The 11,058-nt window shown below is 39.1% G+C and overlaps 1 protein-coding gene across 1 annotated transcript; it reads left to right on the top strand.

Annotated features, from left to right (window-relative positions):
- Positions 1-513: 513 nt before the first annotated feature.
- On the top strand, positions 514-3,573 carry LOC141602024 (uncharacterized). Its single transcript, XM_074422333.1, has 2 exons — positions 514-576; positions 2,875-3,573. Exons 1-2 carry the CDS (start codon positions 514-516, stop codon positions 3,571-3,573), a joined length of 762 nt encoding a protein of 253 aa, XP_074278434.1.
- The last annotated feature ends 7,485 nt before the right edge of the window (positions 3,574-11,058 follow it).

Raw genomic sequence — 11,058 nt, 5'->3', positions numbered from 1 at the left:
TTTGAGTTTTCTGCGATTTTGAGTAGGTTTTTGAGGAATTTGTGTGCTATTTTTTTTGTTATTTGTAGTTGTTTGCGGAGATTGAGAAAAATGAATTTAACATTGTTTTGAAAGATGATCGGACTCCTAATGTTTTTTGTTGTTGACCGGACTCAATTTTTTCTCATCGTTACTACATTTTCTTAATTCGATTATTTTTGTTTTTGTATTGATTATATCTGATTGTTGATTTGATTAATTGGTAAGGAGGTTTTGAAGCCGAATCTGGCTTCAGCAAGAGTTGGTTGTGTCGGTTGCTGTCGATGGAGCTGACTGGAGTTATGGGGAGTAAACTGGGCTGCTCGACTCTGAGTTGATGCTGATGGCGACGAGTAAAGTGGTGTTGCTAGTGGTTGGCGATATGAGGAGCAGTAGCACGGTATTGGCGCGGGCTCCACTGGTGGTTGACATAGTTGTGATGCGTCGGAATGGTGGAGCAATAATGTGAATGGAAAGCAGATCAATCCGAGTATGATGGCTGTCGCATTTCTGGGCTGCGGATTGTTGACGGAATTTAATGGTGGTCGACTTGGTCAGGTTTGTCGCTGATTGATGTCGAGTTGAATTAAATTGATGGTTGAACTCTGGTTGCGCATATTCGGGAATTGCTCCATGATCGTTGTTGCTGACTTGGTTGGATTGTTAGTTGCAGTTGTTGGGTGAGCTCGGGTAAGCTGCTGCGAATTGTTGATGACGGAGTGGTGGCTCGGTGGTGATGAGGATGACAATGCTCGAGTTTTGATACCGAGTTCGTTCTCAATGCTAGGCAGCTGGTCACTGTTATTTGAGAAGCAAATCTGCAATTAATGGCTCGAGCTTGGGCTCTCTTGTAGCGTGAAACGGGGTCGGATGTTATATATTGGTATTTCAGCAATTATTGGTATTTCAGATGTTTTATATTGGCTATGTGCATAATACTTGCACACATGAATACATGATAATCAAACGGTAAGAATAATACTACAATAACACCTAACACCACAATAACATAAGAATAACACTACAATAACACCACAATAATACTACTATAATAGCACAATAACACGGGGAAAAAAAAGAGAAAAAAAAAAATCAAAGTAGTAAAAAAAAATCAAAGTGACACCGGAATAACATCACAATAACAACAGAATAACAATACCATCAGAATAACAACACAATAACACGTAGTAAAAAAAAGAGAAAAAATCAAAGTAGTAAAAAAAAAATCAAAGTAACACCGGAATAACATCACAATAACACCAGAATAACAATACCACCAGAATAACAACACAATAACACGTAGTAAAAAAAAGAGTAAAAAAATCAAAGTAGTAAAAAAAATCAAAGTAACACCGGAATAACATCACATTAACACCAGAATAACAATAACACCAGAATAACAACACAATAACATGTGGTAGAAAAAAAGTAAAAAAAATCAAAAGTAGTAAAAAAATCAAAGTGACATCGGAATAACATCACAATAACACCAGAATAAGAATAACAGCACAATAACAGCACAATAACACGTGATAAAAAAAGAGAAAAAAAAATTCAAAGTCGTAAAAAAAATCAAAGTAAAAAAAAAACACAATAACAGCATAATATGAAGTAAAAAAAAGAGAAAAAAAATTAAAGTAAAAAAAATCTGGTACAAAAAGAAAAAGAAAAAAATGTAACATAATGAGAAAATTAGAGAAAAAACATAAGAGAAAAAAAAATCAAAGTCGTAAAAAATAAGCATAATAACAGCATAATAACACGAGGTAAAAAAAAGGAGATAAAAAAAAAAGAGTAACACTAGAAAAAAGAGAAAATAAATAAATGACAATGGTTTTATATGACAAATAAGATTAAATCTTGGCCATTCATCTCTAATATAATCTAGTGGCTGAGATTTCAAAGCACAAACTCACCATAAGAAACAAAACTTATAAGAACCTAACTTTATAGAGGCGGGATCTCGTGAATTTGGTTCTTATGGTGAGTTTGTGCTTTAAAATCTCAGCCATTAAATAAAAACAATTGAAGGGCTGAGATTTAATCTCATAAAACAACTGAGATAAAAAATAACGCGTAGATGAAACGAGACACAACAAAATAAACACAACCGAGTAAATTAAAATAACCTACCTCTCTCTTAAATAAAACCCCCAAAATTCTCTAAAAAACGTTAATAATGGCTTCATTGTTTCTAATCAAATCACTAAAATTACATGATCGATCATACAAAGGTCTTAACAAGATTCCACTCGTCACCGCAAGCTCCGTCATGCAATTCCTCTTTTTCTCCAGCACCGTCACCATCGTCGCTGGCTCACAGTGTTCTCCATCGACATTAGGGGTTGAGTAGCCGCCGACGAGACAGATTCCTCGTACTATTGAGAATACTCGAGAAATTGATGAAACTGTTGTAAGCCTGATGATTAGGAGGTTCGGTTTCGACATTTTATTGTGTCTCCATGGCTGGCACCTGTCTTCTTGTACCTTGGTGGCTTGACGTCCTGATACCCTGATGGTCAGATCAGGGCAAAATATCATCCTGAAATATCTGCGGATTTCCAGGCCTAACACTGATGTTTATGACTCGGAGACTAAAGTTATTGTTCAAAGAGAAGCGTCTTTTGTCAATTCAAGTGTTGTCACGACAGAGAAATTCGATCGAGCATATATTGGTGTTCGATCGAGCAATCTGGAGGAAGACTTACTCGATCGACCAGATGTTGCCGTTCGATCGAACATTGCTGGAGAAGAACAACTCGATCGAACAGACTTTAGTGTTCGATCGAACGTTTGTGTGATGAAACAATTCGATCGAGTGATTTACTTAATCGATCGAATTTATGTTCTACGCAGCATGATGTTACGCCTGATCCGGATGACGATAATGAGGAACTTAAGAACCAATCCTATCCGATTAGAGTTCCTTTTCCTGGTCGCTTGCCGCCGCTTAGCACGTTTAAATACCTTTTCCGGAGTCTCGACATCGCTAAGCCTTTTGATGAGCTAATTGCCCATGTACCTTCTTACGCTTCTTTTATGATGAAAATTTTATGGCGCAAGAAAGATATTAATGATATTGAGACGGTGGCCTTGACTAAAGAGTGCATCGCACTTCTTCAGAATAGGATCCCTCCTAAGCTTTCTGACCCGAGTAGTTTTTCTATACCATGTCATATAGGGACCCACCTGATCGACAATGCTTCATGTGACTTAGGTGCTAATGTCAGTGTCTTACCTTTATCTCTTGCTAAGAGATTAGGTTTGACCAAGTTTAAGTGTAGTAGCATGACAGTTCAGATGGCCGACCGTTCTTTATCACGACCTTTAGGAGTTTTAGAAGATGTACCTGTTCGGATCGGGAGGTTCTTTATTCCCGTCGGCTTGGTTGTTTTAGACATACCCGAGGATACGCGTACCCCTATTATCTTAGGGAGACCGTTTTTGCACACTGCTGGTGCAATTGTAGATGTCGGGGCTAGGACACTTACCTTTCAAGTAGGAGGGGAGGACTTGGTTTTAACCCAGTCTAGTATACGCAGGGCACCTATGTAAGTCATGCCCTGTAATGCTATCCCTTATGTAGAACCCGATAGGGTTCCTTCTAATCCTTCTGTTGCGTCACATATTGCTGTTGATTTGACACCTCCGCCCCAGTTTGGGAGCAACTTGGAGGAATATCTCTTTGTTACTCCTTCTACAGGTCTTGACAGGTTGAAAGACCCAGGAGGCGCGCATGGTACGTTGAATTTGGAGACTGGAACGGTAAGAATTGATGACCCGGGTGGAGGTTTGGACGAGGCTATGCCGTATAAGAAGAAAGCGCGCGAGGAAGTCAAAGGTGGATGCCATGACGCTGCGAAGAGTTGCTGTTCTTCAGTTGATGCGATGGTGTGGAGGCCTAAAGTAAAGCTCATGGACGCCGAGGAGACTTCATTCAGTCAGAAGCCTTGTTGCGGAAAATTTAGCTGCTTTGGAAGATGATGAGGAGAAGGTCGAGTTGGGACCTATCTGAAACTAGCGCTGACCGGGAGGCAACCCGGAGTTTAAAACTTTTTAGTTGGATTTTTTTTTCAAACATTTCAACTTTTGTTGCATGTTTAATATTTTGTTTTCATGACTATATACTGCAGAACAATTTAGATTTGGTTTTGGTAGTATTTATGGTCGCTATTTGCGTATTTGCAGGTATAGGGGAGATGCCTTGGGTTGCATGCAAGAGGAAAATTCGATCGAACGATTTTCCATGGTATTTATTTGATCGATCACTTCTATATGGTCGATCGATAATTCTGCACTTCAGGCCGATTCGATCGAGCTGTTTACTCTCTCGATCGAAAGCTTACTTTATTCGATCAAGAGCTTCTTGTAGTCGATCGACTATTCCTGCATGTTATTTGCATATTAAGCAGATCTGATGACTATGACCCCCCATGTTGCTGGCCGGTGTCACATGTAGGAGGGCTGCTTATATACGCCTTTATTTCATTGCTACCCATTAACTTCACATTAACCAAATTTGCCTTTTTGACCTTTAACTACATCCAAACTTAGCCTGCCTTGTCAAGTTAGTTTAGCATTTGTTTTGCGGGTATATCATTTATTGTGTCAAATTTGGTTTGCACTGTAAAGTTGGGAGTTGGTAGTTTTGGAAAAGGAGAATGTTGAAAAAAAAAGTCGAAAAGAAAAAAAACGAAAAGAAAGAAAAAAAAGGGAAAAGAAAAGAATTTAAAAATGAAAAAAGTTAATTCTACTCCTATGTTGCTAATTCTATTATATGAGGAGTTTAATATTTTGGTTGAGTGAGTTGTTTGCCAAATAAAGGCATTTGTGCTTAATTTTGATGGTTTTGAAGCGCGATGTTGTATTATTGGTTTTGTTTAGGTTACTAGCTTGGCTTATACCTCCATATGTCCAAAATATTGTACCCCTTCTTACCCATTGCCTCACTTTTCCAAACTTTCGTTAGCATTCAACATGTGACAGGACCTTGATTGGAAGGAATGTATGTGTACGGTAGCTAGAATTGTTTATCATATTAGATTGCATGCAGGTTTATGTAGGTCGTAGTTTAGGTGAGCGACTATTTTTTTTTCTCTCTTACATTTATACGCTTACCCTTTGCTTCATTGAGAGAGAGTGACCCGTGAGAATCCAATTTTGAAGGTCTTGAAAGGTCGACGGTTCAGCTATTTTCATAAACATCTTCATAAGTCATTTGCATCTGACATTGTTACTATTTTGTTAATTTATTGCATTAAACTTGCTTAGGTAGACGATTTGTAGCTAGCTCTGCGTTTCACTCCGTTCCACTAGTTAGTTGCATTTAGTTTGCTTGGAGACAAGCAAATGTTTGGTTTGGGGAAGTTTGATGCGTGCATTTTATATAGGCATTTTGTACTTCATTTTGAACGCATTTCTATGCATATTTAGTAGCACTGAGCTACAAATGTCCCCCGTGTTCTCTACTTTGGTTTGTTTGGCTTCAATTGCAGGAATGGACCCGGAAGCAGCAAAATCGAGCCTCGAACTGTCCAAAAAGCATGCATTTAGAAGATGGATGGAATTGAAGCGAGAATACTTCTGCCTTGGGATGCGTGAAGTCGTCTTGGAAGCTAATCAACGTCCTATGTGCTGACATAGTGGTAGCTAACTCGATCGAGCTCGTTGCTGACTTAATTGCTCGATCGAACCCTTTTTGATTCTGAAGATTCTTCGATCGAACTCCTGCTATGTACGATCGAGAAAAGGGTTTATGGTGTTCCTCGGTCGAGTAGGTTCTATACTCGATTGAGAGGATTTTTGCTGGAGTTAATCGATCGAGTAGTTTCAATATGCTCGATCGAACAGGTTGTGACCTGACGCAAGATTTTATTGCGTGAACTTATTTATTTATTATATTAGTTATCTTATTTAGTGAATAAATATCTCTCTTATAAAAAGAAGAGACCTAATTAGGTTTAGGTATTCATTCAGCATTCATTCTTATTTCCACGATGGGCAGTAGATTAGAGTAGATCAGTATTGCATAGTTCTCTTCTCCTATTTTCCGGATCTTAAACTCTATAATTTCTCTTCCCTTCTATTAATTCTAGTAATAATTCTTTATCCCTTTGCTTCTCTAATTCTCTTACTCCCTTAATTTCTCTTCCTTTAATCTCTTTGTTATTTTAGTTTATGTTATTTCGTTTCTTCCCTCTTATTATTATGTTATTATTGATTATTGCTTTAGTTGTTATTAGTTTTGTTAATTTCATTATGCATAGCTAATTCCCTCGCTAAGATTTAGGGGAATCGATGAATTGATGATAGCTGCTAATTAGGTTTGCAGATCTGTTGTCAGTATCATGTCTTTTTTGTTATATTTAGCATTTAATGACTATTAGACGGTTAATGCACATAATTTTTCTAGTTGTTTTTGGCAAACCCCGACCTAGATCGAAAGATTGGAAGGAGTGCGACCCGCTACATTCTTTAGGATACTCTAATGAGGGCGAAAGTTAAGTTAGTAGTATTTTAGGGGAATAGAGGACTGAAAGGACGTATTCACTGCCCCGTAAACTGATACATGTGATTGATCTCTGACCTTAGCTGCATTTATCTGGCATTCATTGATGAACCGACATCCTAGTCCCTTTCTCTTATCTGTTAGACTCTTTTAATTTTTATTGTTTAGTTTAGTTATTATATCTATACCCCCATTTGTGACACCGACAGACTTAGATTAGCAAGTAGATAGCAACATAGCCTCACCGTGGATTCGACCCCGATTTCCCTATCTGCATTAGTTAGAGACCCCTCGGGTTTATCTTTGATAGGGTTGCGACAACCCTCATAAAATTTTGGCGCCGTTGCCAGGGAGGCGAAGCTTTTTACTTGCTTTATTTTTGTTTGTCTTTAGCCTCAAGGAATTTATTCCTTGAGGCAGTTCTTATCTTTTCTTCTAGTTTTGTTGTGATAGGTCCTACAAGTCCTACTTGGACAGGATTTTTGGAGAAAAGCGTCAAAGGGAAGGCTTGAGTACCTTTGATTCTTCTACCAAGATGTCTAACGTCTCCAGAATTATAGCACAATTTGAAGCTCATAATGAAAGATCTGACAAGCTGAAGAGTAGACAATCTTGGGGTGGTCCACCTCAGTTCCATACTATGGCGCAACAGGTGGTCTACCGTGAGAGATGTGGTGCTGCGGGGAACAATGCTATTGTTTGTATGGCGGAGAATGATGAAGTCTATGCGTTTAAGCAGTGTAGATGAGGTAGTCATTCCTATGGCAACCATAGTGGGGCTTACCCAAACTTTACCCCACCTTCGCAACAACCGACATATGTGTCGCCACACCCGTTTCAGCAACAAGGCTATTAAAAGCCTCCATTTGTTTGGCCGCCATAACAACAAACCCCTCCCCCTGCAAAAAAGAATGAAGAGATTGCTGAATTGAAATCTATAGTGAAGACACTTGTACTGCAAGCGCAAGAGATTATGCAAGCTAAAGATGCCATTATCAAGAGACTTGAGACTCAGTTGGCTCAAGTAACTGCCGAGTGAACTTTTAGGAAACCCGAGAGGTATATGCTGTATATACCGAGAGCGGTCCTCCCTATAAAGGACCTGAATTGCCTATTGATGATGCTGATGTTTATAACTCGGAGACTAAAGTTACTGTTCAAAGAGAAGCGTCTTTTGTCAATTCAAGTGCTATCACGACAGAGAAATTCGATCGAGCATATATTGGTGTTCGATCGAGCAATCTGGAGTAACACTTACACGATCGACCAGATGTTGCTGTTCGATCGAACATTGCTGGAGAAGAACAACTCGATCGAACAGACTTTAGTGTTCGATCGAACGTTTTGTGTGATGAAACAATTCGATCGAGTGATTTACTTAATCGATCGAATTTATGTTCTACGCAGCATGGTGTTATGCCTTTTATGCCTATTCCGGATGACGATAATGAGGAACTTAAGGACCAATCCTATTCGATTAGAGTTCCTTTTCCTGGTCGCTGGCCGCCGCTTTTGCGGACTCTCGACATCGCTAAGCCTTTCGATGAGCTAATTGCCCCGGTACCTTCTTACGCTTCTTTTATGAAAAAAATTTTATGGCGTAAGAGAGATATTAATAATATTGAGATGGTGGCCTTGATTGAAGAGTGCAGCGCACTTCTTCAGAATAGGACCCCTCCTAAGCTTTCTGACCCGGGTAGTTTTTCTATACCATGTCACATAGGGACCCACCTGATCGACAATGCTTCATTTGACTTAGGTGCTAGTGTCAGTGTCTTACCTTTATCTCTTGCTAAGAGATTAGGTTTGACAAAGTTTAAGTGTACTAGCATGACAGTTCAGATGGCCGACCGTTCTTTATCACGCCCTTTAGGAGTTTTGGAAGATGTACTTTTTAGGATCGTAAGGTTCTTTATTCCCATCGACTTTGTTATTTTAGTCATACCCGAGGACACCCGTACCCCTATTATCTTAGGGAGACCGTTTTTGCACACTGTTGGTGCAATTGTAGATGTCGAGGCTAGGACATTTACCTTTCAAGTAGGAGCGGAGGACTTAGTTTTTACCCAGTCTAGTATACGCAGGGCACCTATGCAAGTCATGCCCTGTAATGTTATCCCTACTGTAGAACCCGATGGGGTTCCATCTAATCCTTCTGTTGCGTCACATATTGCCGTTGATTTGACACCTCCGCCCCAGTTTGGGAGCAACTTGGAGGAATATCTCTTTGTTACTACTTCCACAGGTCTTGACAGGTTTAAAGACCTAGGAGTCGGGCATGGTACGTTGAATTTGGAGACTGGAACGGTAATAATTGATGACCCGGGTGGAGGTTTGGACGAGGCTATGCCGTATAAGAAGAAAGCGCGCGAGGAAGCCAAAGGTGGAGGCCATGACGCTGCGAAGAGTTGTTGTTCTTCAGTTGATACAATGGTGTGGAGGCCTCAAGTAAAGCTCATGGACGCTGAGGGGACTTCATTCAGTTAGAAGCCTTGTTGTGGAAAATTTAGCTGCTTTGGAAGATGATGAGGAGAAGGTCGAGCTGGGACCTATCTGAAACTAGTGCTGACCGGGAGGCAACCTGGAGTTTAAAACTTTTCAGTTGGATTTTTTTTTTCCAAACATTTCAGGTTTTGTTGCGTGTTTAATATTTGGTTTTCATGACTATAGACTGAAAAACAATTTATATTTGGTATTGGTAGTATTTGTGGTCGCTATTTGCGTATTTGCAGGTATAGGGGAGAAGCCTTGGGCTGCGTACAAGAGGAAAATTCGATCGAACGATTATCCATGGTATTTATTTGATCGATCACTTCTATATGGTCGATCGATAATTCTGCACTTCAGGCCAATTCGATCGAGCTGTTACTCTCTCGATCGAAAGCTTACTTTATTCAATCAAGAGCTTCTTGTTGTCGATCGACTATTCCTGCATGTTATTTGCAGATTAAGCAGATCCGATGACTACGACCCCCCATGTTGCTGGCCGGTGTCACATGTAGGAGAGGTGCTTACATACCCCTTTATATCATTGCTACCCATTAACTCCACATTAACCAAATTTGCCTTTTTGACCCTTAACTACATCCAAACTTAGCCTGCCTTGTCAAGCTAGTTTAGCGTTTGTTTTGCGGGTATATCATTTATTGTGTCAAATTTGGTTTGCACTGTAAAGTTGGGAGTTGGTAGTTTTGGAAAAGGAGAATGTTGAAAAAAAAAGTCGAAAAAAAAAACTAAAAGAAAGAAAAAAAAGGGAAAAGAAAAGAATTGAAAAAAGGAAAAAAAAAAAAGAAAAAAGTTAATTCTACTCCTATGTTGCTAATTCTATTATATGAGGAGTTTAATATTTTGGTTAAGTGAGTTGTTTGCCAAATAAAGGTATTTGTGCTTAATTTTGATGGTTTTGAAGCACGATGTTGTATTATTGGTTTTGTTTAGGTTACTAGCTTGGCTTATATCTCTACATGTCCAAAATATTTTACCCCTTCTTACCCATTGCCTCACTTTTCCAAACTTTTGTAAGCATTCGGCATGTGACAGGACCTTGATTGGAAGGAATGTATGTGTATGATAGCTAGAATTGTTTATCATATTAGATTGAATGCATGTTTATGTAGGTCGTAGTTTAGGTGAGCGACTATTTGTTTCTTTCTCTCTTACATTTATACGCTTACCCTTTGCTTCATTGAGAGAGAGTGACCCGTGCGAATCCAATTTTGAAGGTCTTGCAAGGTCGACGGTTCTGCTATTTTCATAAACATCTTCATAACTCGTTTGCATCTGACATTGTTGCTATTTTGTTAATTTATTATATTAAACTGGTTTAGGTAGACGATTTGTAGCAAGCTCTGAGTTTCACTCCATTCTACTAGTTAGTTGCATTTAGTTTGCTTGGGGACAAGCAAAGGTTTGGTTTGAGGAAGTTTGATACGAGCATTTTATATAGGCATTTTGTACTTCATTTTGAACGCATTTTTATGCATATTTAGTAGCACTGAGCTACAAATGTCCCCCGTGTTCTCTACTTTGGTTTGTTTGGCTTCAATTGCAGAAATGGACCCGTAAGGAGCAAAATCAAGCCTCGAAATGTCCTAAAAGCATGCATTTAGAAGATGGATGTAATTGGAGCGAGAATACTTCTGCCTTGGGATGCGTGAAGTTGTCTTGGAAGCTAATCAACGTCTTATGTGTTGACACAGTGGTAGCTAACTCGATCGAGCTCGTTGCTGACTTAATTTCTCGATCGAACCCTTTTTGATGCTGAAGATTCTTCGATCGAACTCCTGCTATGTTCGATCGAGAAGAGGGTTTATGGTGTTCCTCGGTCGAGTAGGTTCTATACTTGATCGAGAGGATTTTTGCTGGAGTTAATCGAACGAGTAGTTTCAATATGCTCGATCGAACAACTTGTGACCTGGCGCAAGATTTTATTGCGTGAACTTATTTACTTTATATAATAGTTATCTTATTTAGTGAATAAATATCTCTCTTATAAAAAGAAGAGACCCAATTAGGTTTAGGTATTCATTCAG

Source organism: Silene latifolia, chromosome 9, assembly GCF_048544455.1.
Source record: "Silene latifolia isolate original U9 population chromosome 9, ASM4854445v1, whole genome shotgun sequence".
In the NCBI taxonomy this organism is placed as follows: domain Eukaryota; kingdom Viridiplantae; phylum Streptophyta; class Magnoliopsida; order Caryophyllales; family Caryophyllaceae; genus Silene; species Silene latifolia.
This window is presented reverse-complemented; position numbering and strand designations above follow the sequence as displayed.

Bases quoted from the DNA above. Each gene is read 5' to 3' on its own strand.
- LOC141602024 (XM_074422333.1), top strand. From the start codon at position 514: ATGGCTGTCGCATTTCTGGGCTGCGGATTGTTGACGGAATTTAATGGT. The intron at 577-2,874 runs GTTTGTCGCTGA...TGTTCTACGCAG, and splicing joins ATGGTGGTCGACTTGGTCAG to CATGATGTTACGCCTGATCC.